Source organism: Podarcis cretensis, assembly GCF_951804945.1.
Source record: "Podarcis cretensis genome assembly, chromosome: 9".
Lineage (NCBI taxonomy): Eukaryota > Metazoa > Chordata > Lepidosauria > Squamata > Lacertidae > Podarcis > Podarcis cretensis.
In genome coordinates this window covers 72,249,814-72,266,500 of record NC_137178.1, presented here as the reverse complement: position 1 = coordinate 72,266,500, position 16,687 = coordinate 72,249,814, and the positions used below count along the sequence as shown (strand labels likewise).

General features: G+C 42.2%; 1 protein-coding gene across 1 annotated transcript; it reads right to left on the bottom strand.

Moving 5' to 3' along the window:
- Window positions 1-9,643: 9,643 nt before the first annotated feature.
- Window positions 9,644-16,072, bottom strand: SMIM20 (small integral membrane protein 20). The gene is made up of 3 exons (XM_079989885.1): window positions 15,896-16,072; window positions 11,204-11,260; window positions 9,644-10,216 (listed from the first exon to the last, which is right to left on the bottom strand). Exons 1-3 carry the CDS (start codon window positions 16,002-16,004, stop codon window positions 10,179-10,181), a joined length of 204 nt encoding a protein of 67 aa, XP_079846011.1. The 5' UTR covers window positions 16,005-16,072; the 3' UTR covers window positions 9,644-10,178.
- Window positions 16,073-16,687: the final 615 nt, after the last annotated feature.

The window sequence follows — 16,687 nt, the reverse complement described above, 5'->3', positions numbered from 1 at the left end:
ACTGTCCACTCTTCTGGTGCTTCCCCAACCAGCGATCTTTTTGGTTGCCCTGCCAACTTGCCTTATGGTCTTGTGCTCCCTTTGAGTGCATATCCATCACCGATGATTTGAAAGGTATGGCTCTATCCCAGTTCTGTACAGATCCGATGTACGGGTGATTTTCTATTAATTTATAACAGAAGCATCGCATATGTCGCGTGTGGAGTTTGTACAAACTGAATGATTTTGGGGGGGGGGGTCCTGCAACACACCATATTCTACGTTGCCCTTTCCATAGTTCACATAGGGACAACTTCCTCTGTTCATTTCAGAATTTTCTAGGTCAGACGATTTCAAAATTAGACAGTTGCGGTTTGATGAAGACAAGTTTGTTACCTACAGGATAGCTTTCTATGCTTTAGCAACAGGAAAGTTGATTTTTAAAAATCAAAAACAATGTCAATAACCAGGGGAATTGTTTTAATCTAAATAATTTAGAGAACTTTGAATTCTGATAATTTACAGTTTGGAAAATTGATAGGTTTTTAACTTACTCTGTCTTAAATTACCGTGTTTGCATTTTGTGATTTCTGTTGCAATGGCCATTGGCCTCAAAAAAATAAAAATCTGACTCATTTTATTACACATGTCAACTCATACGCAAGGACACATCTTCTTTGTGCAATTGTTTCCCACACAGACACAACATAGTAGTATCATTTTGAGAGAGTCTGGGAAGATAAAGGGCAGCGACTTGTTTGCGTGGCCAGGCTGAATAGTGACACACAAGGCAGTGGTGCGGTGAACAGTGTGAAACCAATTGTCCTCCTAGAATTGCATTTGTTGTTTGCAGTGGGTGGGGAGAAAATGTAGGCAGGAAGTTAAAAGCGCACACCTATGCATTTGCAAGTGGGCAGAGAGTTTTAGTTCTGCTAGACAGAAGGGGGAAACCCAGACACGTCTTGAAGGAGGGAATGATGCACTTATGCTGAATTTCAGATCACTTGATTCCAAGCTAGCATGTTTTAAGTTTGGGCTGTTACCTAGTAGCATCAGTACTAGCAAATGCTCTAAGTCACTATAAGGGACGCAGGTGGTGCTGTGGGTTAAACCACAGAGCCTAGGACTTGCCGATCAGAAGGTCGGCGGTTCGAATCCCCGCAACGGGGTGAGCTCCTGTTTCTTGGTCCCTGCTTCTGCCAACCTAGCAGTTCAAAAAAACGTCAAAGTGCAAGTAGATAAATAGGTACCGCTCTGGCGGGAAGGTAAACTGTTTCTGTGCGCTGCTCTGGTTCGACAGAAGCGGCTTAGTCATGCTGGCCACATGACCCGGAAGCTGTACGCCGGCTCCCTCATCCAATAAAGCAAGATGAGCGCTGCAACCCCAGAATCGGGCATAACTGGACCTAATGGTCAGGGGTCCCTTTACCTTTACCTAAGTCACTATAGCTGATCCGTTGGCCATAGCTGTCAACTTTCAGATTTGAAAATAAAGGATCAGCAGCCCCACTTGTCCTGGGCAGCCTCGAAAATAAGGGATCAGCAGCCTCACCTGTCCCGGGGACAGCTTATGGGATATCTAGCAATCCAGGATAGCAGCAGAAAGCAGCGGGAAACGGCGCTGGAATAAGGGAATTTCCCGCAAAAAATGGGAAGGTTGACAGCTATGCCGTTGGCAGACATTTTACAGCAAACCTACATCTTGCACACAATAACTGTAGAAATTAACATGCGATACAGTGGTGCCTCGCAAGACGAAATTAATCCGTTCCGCGAGTCTCTTCGTCTTGCGGTTTTTTCGTCTTGCGAAGCACGGCTATTAGCAGCTATTAACGGCTTAGAGGCTATTAATGGCTTAGCGGCTTAGCGGCTTTAAGAAAAAGGAAACAAACTCGCAAGAACTCGCAAGACGTTTCGTCTTGCGAAGCAAGCCCGTAGGGAAATTTGTCTTGCGAAGCACCTCAAAAAACGGAAAACTCTTTCGTCTAGCGAGTTTTTCGTCTTGCGAGGCATTCGTCTTGCGGGGCACCACTGTATTTGTCATTTGATAATCATCAGGGGAAATTTGATCATCGATTCTAGGAAACTCAAAAGTACATTCATCTTTTAAAGTGTCTTGACTAGCTTCTCAGTTAGTTATTCACGATGCCACATTACAAGAGAGGTATTTGACAAAGGTTTTATTATGCAGTTATGATGTAATCATCCCCACCCCACCCCCCGATCTTAATCTGTGGTTTTTGTACTGAAGGATTGTGCCTGAATGCATTCAGTTGGAAGCTTCGTAGGAACGCATGGGTGCTACTCTTACTTTTGTGAAATGTTTGTACTTTGGGTATCTCTCTACACATACCTTCTTCATTCCTTGTCAAGCTCTTCAGAGCAGCCCCATCAGCTGTCCTTGCAGTTTGTCATTTGGCTGCCCCAAATCCACAGATTTGTACATAGAAACTCTAAGAAACTCACTCTGCTCGAGTCCTAAATAATGAGAAGGGGTTTGAGGGCTCTATCTAGTGGACAAAGAAATAACAACATTCAATAAGAACTTTTTAATTCAAATTATCTTTGGGCAACTTTACAGCAAAAATAGAGTCCTACATTTCCATTTCAGATGGCCAGAAATATTGACTTTTCACAATATTGGACAGGTATCCAGCTTTCTGAAAATGCTCATAGAACACAAATGTGGGCAGTGTCTTGGGGCATGTTTGCTGCACGCTTTTGGCGTGCAAAGGTGTGTTAGAAAATTTGTGATTGGCTGTAGGGGAAATCTTTGATGTAATGTGGTGAGTAGCTCTTGGGCTCAAATTCAGTTTGTCAGGCGATATTTGAATTCAATCTTGAATACACGAAGAACCATTTGGCTATACCGTATCACAGACTACTCTCACCCACAACCAAGCCAAGGTATTTTGAACTCTATACAGCTGTGGCAAGGCAAAGGAAGGTTTGGCAGACCAAGACAGCTTGGTCTGAATTTGGAGCTCAGATCTTCTACCAATGACCGTCATGGTACAACTTCTGTCCTATTCCAGAGGGAAGATAAGTTTTTAAAAGCCCTATTGTGAACACAGGTGCCCCTGCAATTCTGGAGAGTTCAGTGACCCATATCCTCCAGCACTGCTCTTTATATCAAGATTTGCCTGAAATCTTTATCAAGCAGCTCTTATTAAATCTGCCAGGATGATCAGCAGCATTCTATGGCCTTCTACTCCTTTCCAAACAAGATGCATCTATCACTCGCAGTGTGCTAAGGTAAAGGGACCCCTGATCATTAGGTCCAGTCGTGACCGACTCTGGGGTTGCGGCGCTCATCTTGCTTTATTAGACGAGGGAGCCGGCGTACAGCTTCCGGGTCATGTGGCCAGCATGACTAAGCCGCTTCTGGAGAACCAGAGCAGCGCACGGAAAGTTTACCTTCCCGCCGGAGCGGTACCTATTTATTTATTTATTTATGATATTTTATCAAGTTTTTAACAAGAAGAAAAATTGTAAAACAATAGATAAAAAGACACAAGAAAAATACAAAAATACAAAAATACAAACATTTAACATATAAAGAAAACAAAAAAGTAAAAAATAAAAATCCCTCTTTTTAATTTCTCACCATTCATTAACTTATTTTCCTGACTTCCTCACACCTCCCTTTTTTGTATTCCATTTAGAAATTGGTTCAGCAAATTCATATCTTATTTGTTTATCATTAATTATTTTTCCTCGCATATTATAATTTCCAATTTTCATCTAATACCAATCCATTCTTGCATATTCTTATTTTACCTTATTACTAGAACCCCTTCATTTCATTTCAATGTCATCAACATTCAAAAATTTTACAGTGTTTCTGTAGATAGATTTTAAATTTCTTCCAATCTTCTTCCACCAACTCTTCTCCCTGGTCTCGGATTCTGCCAGTCATTTCCGCCATTTCCATATAGTCCATTACTTGCATCTGCCATTCTTCCATGGTGGGTAGGTCTTGTGTCTTCCAATGCTTTGCGATGAGTATTCTTGCTGCTGCTGTAGCGTACATAAAGAAAGTTCTATCCTTCTTTAGCACCAATTGGCTGACCATGCCCAGGAGAAAGGCCTCTGGTTTCTTAATACCTTTTTCATTTCATTATAGATCATCTCACAGAAGGCCTTAATCCTTGGGCACATCCACCAAAGATGAAAGAATGTACCTTCAGTTTCTTTACATTTCCAGCATTTATTGTTGGGCAAATGATAGATTTTTGCAAGCTTGACTGGGGTCATGTACCACCTGTACATCATTTTCATAATATTCTCTCTTAGGGCATTACATGCCGTAAATTTCATACCTGTGGTCCACAACTGCTCCCAGTCAGCAAACATAATGTTATGTCCAATATCTTGTGCCCATTTTATCATAGCAGATTTTACCGTTTCATCCTCAGTATTCCATTTCAACAGCAAGTTATACATTCTTGATAGTATCTTAGCATTGGGTTCTAACAGTTCTGTTTCTAATTTTGATTTTTCCACCTGGAAGCCAATATTTTTATCCAAATTGTAAGCCTCCCTTATTTGAAAATAATGAAGCCAGTCTCGCACCTTATCTTTAAGCTTCTCATAACTCTGCAATTTCAGCTATTTATCTACTTGCACTTTGACGTTTTTTTGAACTGCTAGGTTGGCAGGAGCAGGGAGCAAGAAACAGGAGTTCACCCTGTCACGGGGATTTGAACCACCGACCTTCTGATCGGCAAGTCCTAGGTTCTGTGGTTTAACCCACAGCGCCACCCGCGTCCCATAATTTCTGTGCTACACCAAGCCAAATTCTCCAGGAACTGACCTCAGACCTTCTGCATGATTAGATCTTTTAAAATGATTAGATCTTTTAAAATGTTGATGCCCTATTTATTTAACTCTATGCTACTTCTTTACTTCATCCTTTTTTATTGTTCTTCACACTTGGATGTGTTTTATGTGCCTCTTATCATGCTTCTTTAATGCTGATCATTGACTTCAACCATAAAGATTTGATTTGATGATACAGCTCCATTTCTTCCTGCTAGCTCAACCCATTGCATCAACGGCACCGAAGTCCGCAGTTCCTAAAAAGCTTAGAAACACCAATTTCTCAAATAAAGTGTGACCTTGCTTTAGCAAAACATGTTATTGAACTCAGCTATAGCACAGCAGAGGCCAAATACAGCTGCTTTTGGTTTACGTTTGCCGATGAAGCCGTATAATTGATGTCAGACTGACTGTACACAGTTCTGGGGAAAATGGCAGTTAATCATTGCTAAAGCACAATGCAAGAAAGCTCCCACAAGTGGTTCTGGGACAAAAACAAATACAAGCTAAGCAAGTGATATATTTTCAGCTTTCAGCCTGTTAACCTGAACACATCTTGGGCCAAACATGCTTATCTTACCCCTCTGATGCACTGCTGTGTATCAGACTCAGAGCCTGAACACCAGCAGTTGTTACATGTATTCTTATGCAAAGTTTTGTGCTCATGGCTAAAGAAATGTCTTTTTCTGGAAATTTACTTGTGGAAGGTTACAAAAGCACATCACTGCATCCTTGCTGCATAGCATAGAAGCACTCTTCTGTGGATGACTCACTCGCATAACAAAAACCTGTTGTTGTTGCTGCAGTTGAATAATGAACACGCTGAGAATGGGCTGTTACCGGAAAAATCCGAGGGCTCCCTTGGACAAAAAGTAAAGACACCAACCAGAGTAAATTGGAGCAAATCAGCAGCCTGTAGGCTTGGCCTTTATTGACTGTTGCAACAGGGTGCTCCCCTCACTTGCAGGTGAGAGGAAAGACACAGAAAAATGGTGTGCAAGACCTTATAAAAACTTTTGAAATTCCCATCCTCTAGGTCAAGCCCACCCCCAGAAACATCATGCATACATTACAGAAAGGAGGGGCTGAGGGAGGAGTTGTGGTGGTAACCTGAGTGTCCTGTCACCTGGCTGGTTCCCTTCTCCTCCTCCCCATGAGTCATTTTCTGAAGACAAAAGGTAGTCACAGTTTCCTGCCCCCTGAGGGAAGATCTGATCATTGTCCTTTGTTCCAGTCCATGCTGAATCCATTCCCATATGCAAGTTCTTTGTGATCTTGATTGTCTTCTGTCTAGGACCATCAGGGTTGGCATAGCAACTGGGCAGGGCTCCTGTGGATGTGCTGGGATGGTGAAGGGATTATGGTGCCCTGCATCAAACCTTCTCCATTTTGTAGTCCTTCCTTCATGGAGTAAAATAAAAGTAGAACAGTGCAAATCCGATGCATGGTTGATTTTCTATGAATTTATAACAGAAGCGTAACGTATGTGTGTGTGTGAAGTTTGTACAAACTGAATGATGGGGGGGGGGGTTCCTGCTACAGGGCCAAATACGCCTTCAAATATCTATAACACCAGTTAGAAGCATTATGAACAAAAGAACCTTTTCCAGCAGCTTTTGCGTCTGACACCTCTGAATTTTCTTCTGTTAGGATCAAAGGGGGTGACAAATGTATTTAGAATGACATTTGCTTTCACTTTCATTCCAAGTATTACTTGCTTTTTCATAAAACCTTTATGAAGAGTTGGTACTAGGGGGCAACGTACATACTTTATCTGTGGCTGTTTTCTAGAGATTCCGTATCAAAGTCATTGACAGGCACTGGTAATCAGCTGCAGAAAGCTTCACATCCATAAGCACAGACGTATAAATGGAAAGAAGTCTTTCCCAGCAGCACAATGGTTAAAAGACAGTTAACTGGACAATGTACATTTGAAAGCGAGAAAGATGACCCTAGGAGCTGTTCCATCTGGCGTGTTCAGACAAGTTATGTTCCAGTACTGCCTATGTGTTTTTATTACTGGATTTTAATTTTACTTGGAAGGATTTACATCCTTAATGGCAGGAATCTGGAGGTGTCCTAGGTCAGTAACAAAGCATCTGCTTTCCATGTACAGTGGTGCCCCGCAAGACGAATGCCTCGCAAGAAGGAAAACCCACTAGACGAAAGGGTTTTGCGTTTTGGAGGTGCTTCGCAAAACGAATTTCCTATGGGCTTGCTTCGCAAAACGAAAATGTCTTGCGAGTTCCTGCGGGTTTTTTTTCCTTCTCCCCTTTTTCTAAGCCGCTAAGCCGCTTATCAGCTGATCCACTAAGCCGCTTATCAGCTGATCCGCTAAGCCGCTTATCAGCTGATCCACTAAGCCGCTTATCAGCTGATCCGCTAAGCCGCTTATCAGCTGATCCGCTAAACCGCTTAACAGCTGATCCGCTAAGCCGCTTAACAGCTGATCCGCTAAGCCGCTTAACAGCTGTTCTGCTAAGCCGCTAAGCCACTTATCAGCTGATCCGCTAAGCCCCTAAGCCACTAATAGCGCTAATCCGCTAATGGGCTTGCTTCGCAAGACGAAAAAACCGCACGACGAAGAGACTCGCGGAACGGATTCTTTTCATCTTACAGGCACCACTGTAATATAGAAAAAAGAGGAGTGCTTGGCTTTTGCTGCCCAGCTCCCCAAGGGACTGAGTCCCCTAAGCCCATGAATGGATGGAGGCAGGATGCAGTGAAAGCAAGGCAGATCTTTATTTTTGTGTTGCAACAGAGTTCCCTCCACTCCTATCAAGGAGGCAAGAGAGATCCAGAACCAAGAAGAAACATCTCTTTTAAGGGTTTACAATCTGGCGTGAAGAACATCCCCTCAACAGTCAGAAATTACACCACATGTAAGGTGGGGTTGCTGTGGCTCAGGCAGGCTGAGGTGTGATACTCCTGAGGATTTAGCAAGTTTTACATAGTTCCAAACAGTTTACACAGAATATTAACGTTTGATAAGACAATCAGGATGCCTGTCAGACATCCCTCAATGCAGAGCATCTGGGCAAACAATGACAATGGAGGTTCATAGATTTAGGAGAGGAATCCCTTCAGGAAGTTCCTGACTGCTATCTGCCTACCTGTTCTCAGGTAAGGGAGATTAAGGAGGCAGAGGAAATATTGAAAGTTTTTAGGAGAGCAAAGATGGCTTTTGGATTGCTCTCCTGTACTATTTTAGACATGTGGTTTATATACTTATGTACAGTGGTGCCTCGCAAGACGAAATTAAGTTTTTTCGTCTTGCGAAGCATGGACTTTGGAAAAGCTTCAAAAATCACCAAAGTCTTCAAAAACCTCAAAAAAGGCTACCACACCGCGTGTTATGAGTTGCTCCTCAAAGTGAATGCATGGTTTTAAGAAAAAGGAAACAAACTCGCAAGACAAAGGAAACAAACTTGCAAGACGTTTTCGTCTTGCGAAGCAAGCCCATAGGGAAATCCGTCTTGCGAAGCAACTCAAAAAACGAAAAACTTTTGCGAGTTTTTCGTCTTACGAGGCGTTCGTCTTGCGAGGTACCACTGTATGTGTGTTTAGCTTGTGCAATTATCAACATTTATTCTATATTTAGACCTCAGAATTCCTAGAACACAGGCACAGGTCCAAGGTTCAATTGCCAGCATCCCTAGGTAGGGGAGAAAAGACTGTATAAGGCAGCCTCTTATTATCATCTAGGAATGGTCTACTAGTAAAATGTACCTAGCCTCCAAAGCAATTTGTCCATAATAGCCCAACTAAATATTTAGTAAAGGTTTGGGAAATGTTGTCAAGCAATAACAAATATAGCTCTCACACTTTTAATACTGCACCAGGGTGTAGGGGGGGTGTAGTACCTCTGGGTGTCATGCTCCTTCCAGGGTAGTTTGTCCACTTTTGGTCCCCATCCTGAACTTGACTCTCAACCTGTGGCTCCTAGACGCTGTTAGCATGAGACAGCGGCCACACCCTTGGAAATAGCTTTGACTGGCTGGCTAAACCAGGAGAGGGTGGCACCCTCAGTGTGCTAGGGACTCCCCCTGCATGCGAAGACAGGCTCCGGCAGATTGAGCGGACAAGAGCAATAGTGGGTCCAATGGTCAAGAAGGTGGTTTCTGCACGTGCTGCAGAGGGAAGTAAGGGGCAGGTGGAGCTTGTCAAACCGGGAAAGTCGCTCATCTAGGAGAAGGAAAATTCTGATCTTAAACATTTGCTGCTTGTGGGATATCTTCAAGAGAAGCTTCAGGAGTAAACCCTATACAAATCCAGAGTGGAGTCTCCAAGATGGTTGTATGGCACCTTGTAAGCCTCCTTCTGGCAACTCCTGCAGCCAAACTGTGCCAAGTGTATTGCTCTGCTTTCCTTTGGACCACACCAGTGAGGCTGAGAGGGACGTCTTGTTGTCCAGGCCACCCAGGACCTCCATGCACACTACTCAGGCTTGCGACCCAGGGAGGTCACTTCAGTGCTGCTAACAGAGCAGTTTGACTTCACTGTTGGAGGGGCACTCCATTCTCTCTAGACTCAGTTGCCAACAATACTGCATCTCATTTGAATTTTGTATGTAACTGGTTACTCATTTGTCAGTTTATAGGGACAAGGCCATATTATTACAAGGTGCCAACTGACCCATTTGGATGTCAGCTTGTGCAGTACATATATTTATGACATATGGACCACTGTCTGGACACTAGAGTGACCTTTGAGAAGACAGTAGTTGGCCATTCCCGCAGTTTCAAACTGAAACCAGGTTAGTAGAAAAAATTAAAGCATTGCCAGGTTTTCTATGAAAAGAACTACTTATAGAAGTTCCAGGAAAAGACAAAAAGCTATGTAAAGTCATTCAAGAGATTTATATACAGAATCAATGAATCCAAATCTTTACTTTTCAACAGCGAGATTACACATTAATAAGTTATCTGAAATTGAGTTTTTCTCTTAACAACAACAAAATCCATGAAAACTGAACTACAGTACTACAGTTTAGTTCAATCCAAATGTTACAATCAATGTACATAATTTAAAACTCTCTCACACCTCATTAGTTCCATAATCTACTCTGGTAATGTCTACAGTACATTCACCAAAGCAATTCTCCTTCATTCCTCCAATGAAGAAAAAGGCAGTAATTCCATTTGCTTAATAGAAAACATTCAGTGCAGTGTTTCCTACTACATCACTGGGGGAAAAGTGGGCTTTATCTCTTGAGAGCCAACAGCTGCTACTGCTCTTTATTTAAAGTGATATTATAAAACAATTCCACGTGTGGAGTTCTTTTTCTGCATGATCTTGGTTGACTCAAAGAACCAGAAGCATCACTGATGGAATAAGGGAAAATACATTCATTGGTGAGATCCTACCCAAAGAAGTCCTTACTTTCTTCCAAATGGATCAGACCATACTTTTAATCCTTTGGATAAAACAGGAGAGATAAAAAAGCATTTTAGAAGGCTGTTGTAATGTCAATAAATGTATGTATTCTCTACAACCTAGCTTCTCTGAATGAAGTTATACATGTGAGTACATTACATATTTTGAACAACTGGACAAGGACCACGTCTGAAGAGATTCTGAAATATGGAATGTGATCTTCTTGGCCCCACATGCATAGAACAGCATACAGATGTTATTAAGTCACTGAGAGCTCAAGGAGAATCAACAGGGTTACACACCCCATGTCTCTCCTAATGCAAGTCCTCCATCAGGGCAAACAAAACTTTTTCTGTGCCAAAACCAGGCATGAATGCAGACTGAAATGAGTCACAATAATTTGCCTCCTCTGAATAATCTGAACATTTTGATCATCTTGCTCGAGAAAGGGATATTTTTGACTGAGTTGTTGCAATTGAGAACACCAGTTGGAATATTACTCATTCAAATAGATAAAGTGACTATTACCAGAATTATATGAAAGAAAGATAGAACAGTATTTTCAACAGTTCTTCTGAGATCAAAAGTAATTTCTTACAGAGTTTCTTGCACAGGCATATGACTATATTAGTACAGAATACAATGTTCTGGACCTTGTATGAAGGGTATATCGATAACTCTGCTTCTCACCAAAATACTTAAAAGCTATGGTCCAATCTTTGTACAATAACCTCTGCTTGTAGCTGAAAGGTGGAACAGAGTGAAAAACACATACAGATGCCCTTTTATTTGAATCACAGCATTCATACTTTGTACTGAAGCATTCATATCCAGTTGCATCTTTTTTTGTATGAAACAGGCTCACCTTGTACTTGTCTAAGTAATCGTTTTAGAAGCGTACTAAAGGTCATTTGGATGAATTTCTCAATTAGCTCCTTTGCATGTCAACTTCTTTGGAATTGGAATACAGTATTAAGATATACATAATTTACATAAACACAGCTCAACTAAGCATTTAGAGCTATACCTGTAGGCTGAACATCTTCTTGTATAACACCAGCTCGATTTATTGCTTGCTCCTTTTCTGGTAAACACAAAATATTACAGTAGGTAAGATAGTACATTTATCCCTTAGTGTGGGAAGAAAATGATGGACACCAGCCTGCTCAAAACACCCATCTACCCTAATCGCGATCTCTAAAATAACCCTCACCCGGCTCTTCCATCCCCTTCCTCCTCATCCTGCACAAGATGAAGGGCAACTATCTACGGCGGGGAGCCTGGTCTATTGTCTAGACTCCCCACAAGTTTTAGATGTGCCTCCTCTGAAGGCGTGTAATTCTGCTCTATGTTCATGGTAACGGAATGATCCTATCGCACAGGCAGACACAGTAGAATAACTTTAAACCAATGAAGCTGGTGAGAAAGAGATACGGGCAGAGCAGTAAGTTGTTCAAGGATGCAGCCTCCTTTATAAGTAGGTATTTTGGTCCCACAGGTATCTTTCATTACTTAAGGCAGGGGTTGGCAACCTAAGGCCCGAGGGCCGGATGTGGCCCAATCGCCTTCTCAATCTACCCCGTGGATGGTCCGGGAATTAGCTTTTTTTACCTGAGTAGAATGTGTCCTTTTATTTAAAATGCATCTCTGGGTTATTTGTAGGGCCTGCCTGGTGTTTTTACATGAGTAGAATGTGTGCTTTTATGTAAAATGCATCTCTGGGTTATCTGTGGGGCATAGGAATTTGTTCATATTTTTTTTCAAAATATAGTCTGGCCCACCACATGGTCTGAGGGACGGTGGACCAGCCCACGGCGGCTGAAAAAGGTTGCTGACCCCTGACTTGAGGTATTTATTGCAGCACACAGCTTGAGAATTACTGGTTTAAGCACCAACAAATACTGGATTTGTGGGCAGGAAACATTAGCACCATAGTAAATGAAAATGCTGGGAAAATATTTTAAAATCAGATAACAAAGTAAAAGGAAAAAATGGGCCAAAGAGCCTGAACTGTGTACTATTACTGCTTTGCTTATCTTCAACAATTAATCATCTGACTCAGGAATATTCACAGTAGGAAGTGTAACATTCTTGTGTCCGATACAATGCTAAAGGTTCTGAACCACTGTCGGAAATACAACCTCGTATTACTGTACTTATTATTCCTTCTCACCATCTTTCCAATGTATGCCTTCTTTCTTTAGAGAGCAAGGAAGAGAGAGTCAGGACGGTATTATATGTACCATTCATTTCTACTGTATAAGTATACTGAGGCTCTGGAATCAGACTGCATTAGTCAATGCTCCCTCTGCTGGTTTTATAATAGAAAGCACTGCCTGTGCAATTTGCCCATTTTATTTTTAATAAAATTACTTCCAGAGCTGAACTTCACATTTTAATCATCATGGATTAGAATTAGAGAACAGAAACTCACAAAGCATATTTGGTTCATAGCTGTCAATGTTTCCCTTTTTTTAAAGGGAAATTCCCTTATTCCGAATAGGATTCCTCACAAGAAAAGGGAAGAGTTGACAGCTATGATTTGGTTTGTGATGTCGAAGGATTGAAATACAGTGGTACCTCGGGTTACATATGCTTCAGGTTACATATGCTTCAGGTTACAGACTCCGCTAACCCAGAAATAGTGCTTCAGGATGAGAACAGAAATTGTGCTCCGGCGGCGCGGCCGCAGCAGGAGTCCCCATTAGCTAAAGTTGTGCTTCAGCTTAAGAACAGACATCCAGAACAAATTAAGTACTTAACCCGAGGTACCACTGTACCTTCTCCCCACTCATATATAGAGAGCATGGTATGACGAGTATGGGTACCAGTCATAAATGCTTCTGCTCCTGTTTGTGTATTTCATATATGAGAATCAGGTCCTGAACACAACAGTCCCAGCTGCACAAACCAAAATGGTCCTAGTAGAACATCACCCCAAGGAAATACAGTGGTACCTCGGGTTAAGTACTTAATTTGTTCCGGAGGTCCGTTCTTAACCTGAAACTGTTCTTAACCTGAAGCACCACTTTAGCTAATGGGGCCTCCCGCTGCCAGAGCACGATTTCTGTTCTCATCCTGCAGCAAAGTTCTTAACCTGAGCTACTATTTCTTGGTTAGCGGAGTCTGTATCCTGAAACATCTGTAACCTGAAGCATATATAACCCGAGGTACCACTGTACTGTGTGCAACGTGCCTGCATGCCAGCCAGGGAGACGAGTGTCCCCCTCCTTCAAAACGAATAACAACATTAATTTGAGTTACAGGTAAGTAGCCGTATTGGTCTGCCGTAGTCAAAAAAACATTTTAAAAGAATTGAAGAAGGTATCTGAAAAAGTGTGCATGCACACAAAAGCTCATACCAATAACAAACTCAGTTGGTCTCTAAGGCGCTACTGGAAGGAATTTTTTTTAAAAAAATTGTTTGAACATTAATTTGGATTGCTCCCACATCCCCATCAATTACTGGGAGGAACACGCCCACTTTCATGCACAAGGAATGTGCATGCATTGCACTGCATTTGCACGTGTTGGAAAGGGGGTGAGCACGATTCTCCCTAGAGATTCTCTTTCCTAAGGAAGTTAGATTAGCCTCAACCAGAGCCAGGGCCTTCTCAACACTGGCTCCGGCCCGGTGGAACACTCTGCCTCATGAGACCAGGGCCCTGCAGGATCTGATCTCTTTCCGCAGGGCCTGTAAGACAGAGTTGTTCCACCTGGCCTTTGGCTCGGAGTCAGTTTGATTCCCTCCCCCTTTTTCTTTTTCCTTTCTCCTCCTATGATGAGATTGCTCCCTAATTATTTTAATATTGTATCTTAATCTTTTAAATTGTATTTTAATCAACTTGTTTTTATTATTGGTTTTTAGCCGCCCTGAGCCCGGTCTTGGCTGGGGAGGGTGGGTTATAAATAAAAATTTATTATTACTATTTTTATTAGAGATGCATGCACATTCATTTTTTAACGACTGCACAGTTAAAGTGACAAGTTTTATATGTAAATGAACCTTAGGGTATTAGCACCCTGGAGAGTGCTTTCCTTTTTCCTCAAAGGCAAAGCTTCTTCAGTCCACTAAATTGAGATTTGAAGTTGTATCATAGGTGATGCGGTTATCTCACACACAAAAACCACCAAAAAACAACAACAACAACAACAAAAACTAATCGGACAGTTATGATGAGGGTGCATGATGGATCTCGTCTCCAGTTCTCCTTTTTCTGTGAACCGTCCCTTGGATCTTTCCGGGCCCCAAGCTGTTATGTGTCACTGCTCAATGACCCACCCTTGCATCGTGGTGTTCCCCTTCTGATGTTAGATGTATTGGTTTTTTATGCTTCTGTGCTTTTATGCTTGTACATATTTTATGGGCTAATAGCCGTAAATAAATTTGAATTTGAAATAAATTTGAATTTGAATCATAGGTGATGGCGAACATGACACTTGAACCATCAACGTCCTATACAGGGAGATGCTCTTTTCATTATACAATTTACTCAGAAGTAGATTTATGACATAATTCATCTAGGATACTGGTTTTTTGTTTGTTTGGGGCTTTTGTTTTTTACAATCAAGCAATTATAGTACAAACTAGAAACGCCCATTCACTGTGTTCAGAAGCATAAGGCTTTTTTTTTTTAAGGCAGAAAAAGCCTTATAGGCTGTTTTGGGGACCATCTCACTTGCCTCCCCCAAAGAAGCCAATTTACACTGTAACTCAGGGCAGCCAAATACCCCACCCCAAAATAATCACAAATCCATGTGTGGAATGTTCTATCCTCTACAACACCCAGGGTGTGGGTGTGTTTCCACTGAAATAATAGAAATAATGATGTTTTCCATTGATTGAAACAAAAAGGTAACAATGTCAGAGAGCTGTGTTTGACTAAATTGTAGGTGCTGTAGATTCACTGAAATAATAATAATAGCAATTGTTGTTGTTGTTGTTCTTGCAACCATACTTTATTATTATTATATATTGATGGGTGAAATCTACAACCCTACTTTATTATTATTATTATTATTATTATTATTATTATTATTATTATTATTATTTTGAGGGGGAAATCTACAACCCTACTTTATTATTATTATTATTATTATTATTATTATTATTTTGAGGGGGAAATCTACAACCCTACTTTATTATTATTATTATTATTATTATTATTATTATTATTATTATTATGAGGGGGAAATCTACAACCCTACTTTATTATTGTTGTTGTTGTGATATTTACTGGGGGGGAATATACAACCCTAATTAAAAAACCTACAAGGGAGAAATACGTTTTTTGTTTTTTTAAGGATCAAACATCCCCTCAGCTTTCTGAGCACCTGGATAGGCTTTTCTAATAATAAGAATTCTTGTCAGCAGGCGCCTTTAAAAAAAAACAAAAAAACAGCGTGATTTCTCAAGAGGCAAGGCGTTCCGAAGTTCCCTTCATATCGCCCAAAGCGGCTCGTCATCTAACTCTCCCTTGCACCCGGGTCCGTGACAAGACCCGCGATGTCGGGTTCACACGTGCAGCTCCGCTCCCGCGTCAGGTAAAGCGGAGAGCGGGAGGGGTACGCAGAAAAAGGCCGCGCTGAGGAAAAGCTGCGCGCGCAGCCAACGGCCGCTTGCCATTCCTTCCTTCCTTCGGGATTCGAACAGGGGCGGGGCTGCAGTCAAGCGGCAGAAGGCCGCGCGTGCGCAGAACGCGCTCCCCGCTCGACTTACTGTACTCCTCGAGGTGCATCAGGGGCCGAAAGTAGATGGGGTAGAAGGCCGCCCCCAGGACGGCCACGAAGCCGCCGAAAATCAGCAGCGTGCGCGGCACGCGAGCCATGCGGAGACGCCGCGGAGCCCAGCACGACCTCTCTCCCCACCCGCCCTCGGAGAAAACTCCTTCCGCTTCCGGGCGAGGAAGAGCGAAGAGCGGACTCACTCGGAACAGAGGAGGAACGAGTTCCCTTGACTGCCCCCTGGCGGCGGAGGACGGAAACAACCCAAGTCCGCAAAACGACGTGCAGACTTGCCGCCTAAAGTTGCCTTAGCTTGCAGGTCTCTCGTGCAACGGTACTGATCACAGGGGACCTTGGAAATTCTCTTCTTTTTTGGGGATACGACTATTGGAGATTTCCAGAGGAGGAAATAAAAAAAATCCTGGCATCTTCCCAAATGCATATTAGTAAATTTGCCCTGGATGAATTCCAAACCGGAATTAAGATTGCCGGAAGAAATATCAACAACCTCAGATATGCAGATGACACAACCTTGATGGCAGAAAGTGAGGAGGAATTAAAGAACCTTTTAATGAGGGTGAAAGAGGAGAGCGCAAAATATGGTCTGAAGCTCAACATCAAAAAAACGAAGATCATGGCCACTGGTCCCATCACCTCCTGGCAAATAGAAGGGGAAGAAATGGAGGCAGTGAGAGATTTTACTTTCTTGGGCTCCATGATCACTGCAGATGGTGACAACAGTCATGAAATTAAAAGACACCTGCTTTTTGGGAGAAAAGCAATGACA

What these genes read in the sequence shown, in the direction of transcription:
- SMIM20 (XM_079989885.1), bottom strand. Translation starts at nt 16,004, where the DNA reads ATGGCTCGCGTGCCGCGCACGCTGCTGATTTTCGGCGGCTTCGTGGCC. An exon ending in GATGCACCTCGAGGAGTACA is followed by an intron (nt 11,261 to 15,895) that starts GTAAGTCGAGCG and finishes TGTGTTTACCAG; the next exon opens with AAAAGGAGCAAGCAATAAAT. An exon ending in AGAAGATGTTCAGCCTACAG is followed by an intron (nt 10,217 to 11,203) that starts GTATAGCTCTAA and finishes TTTTATCCAAAG; the next exon opens with GATTAAAAGTATGGTCTGAT.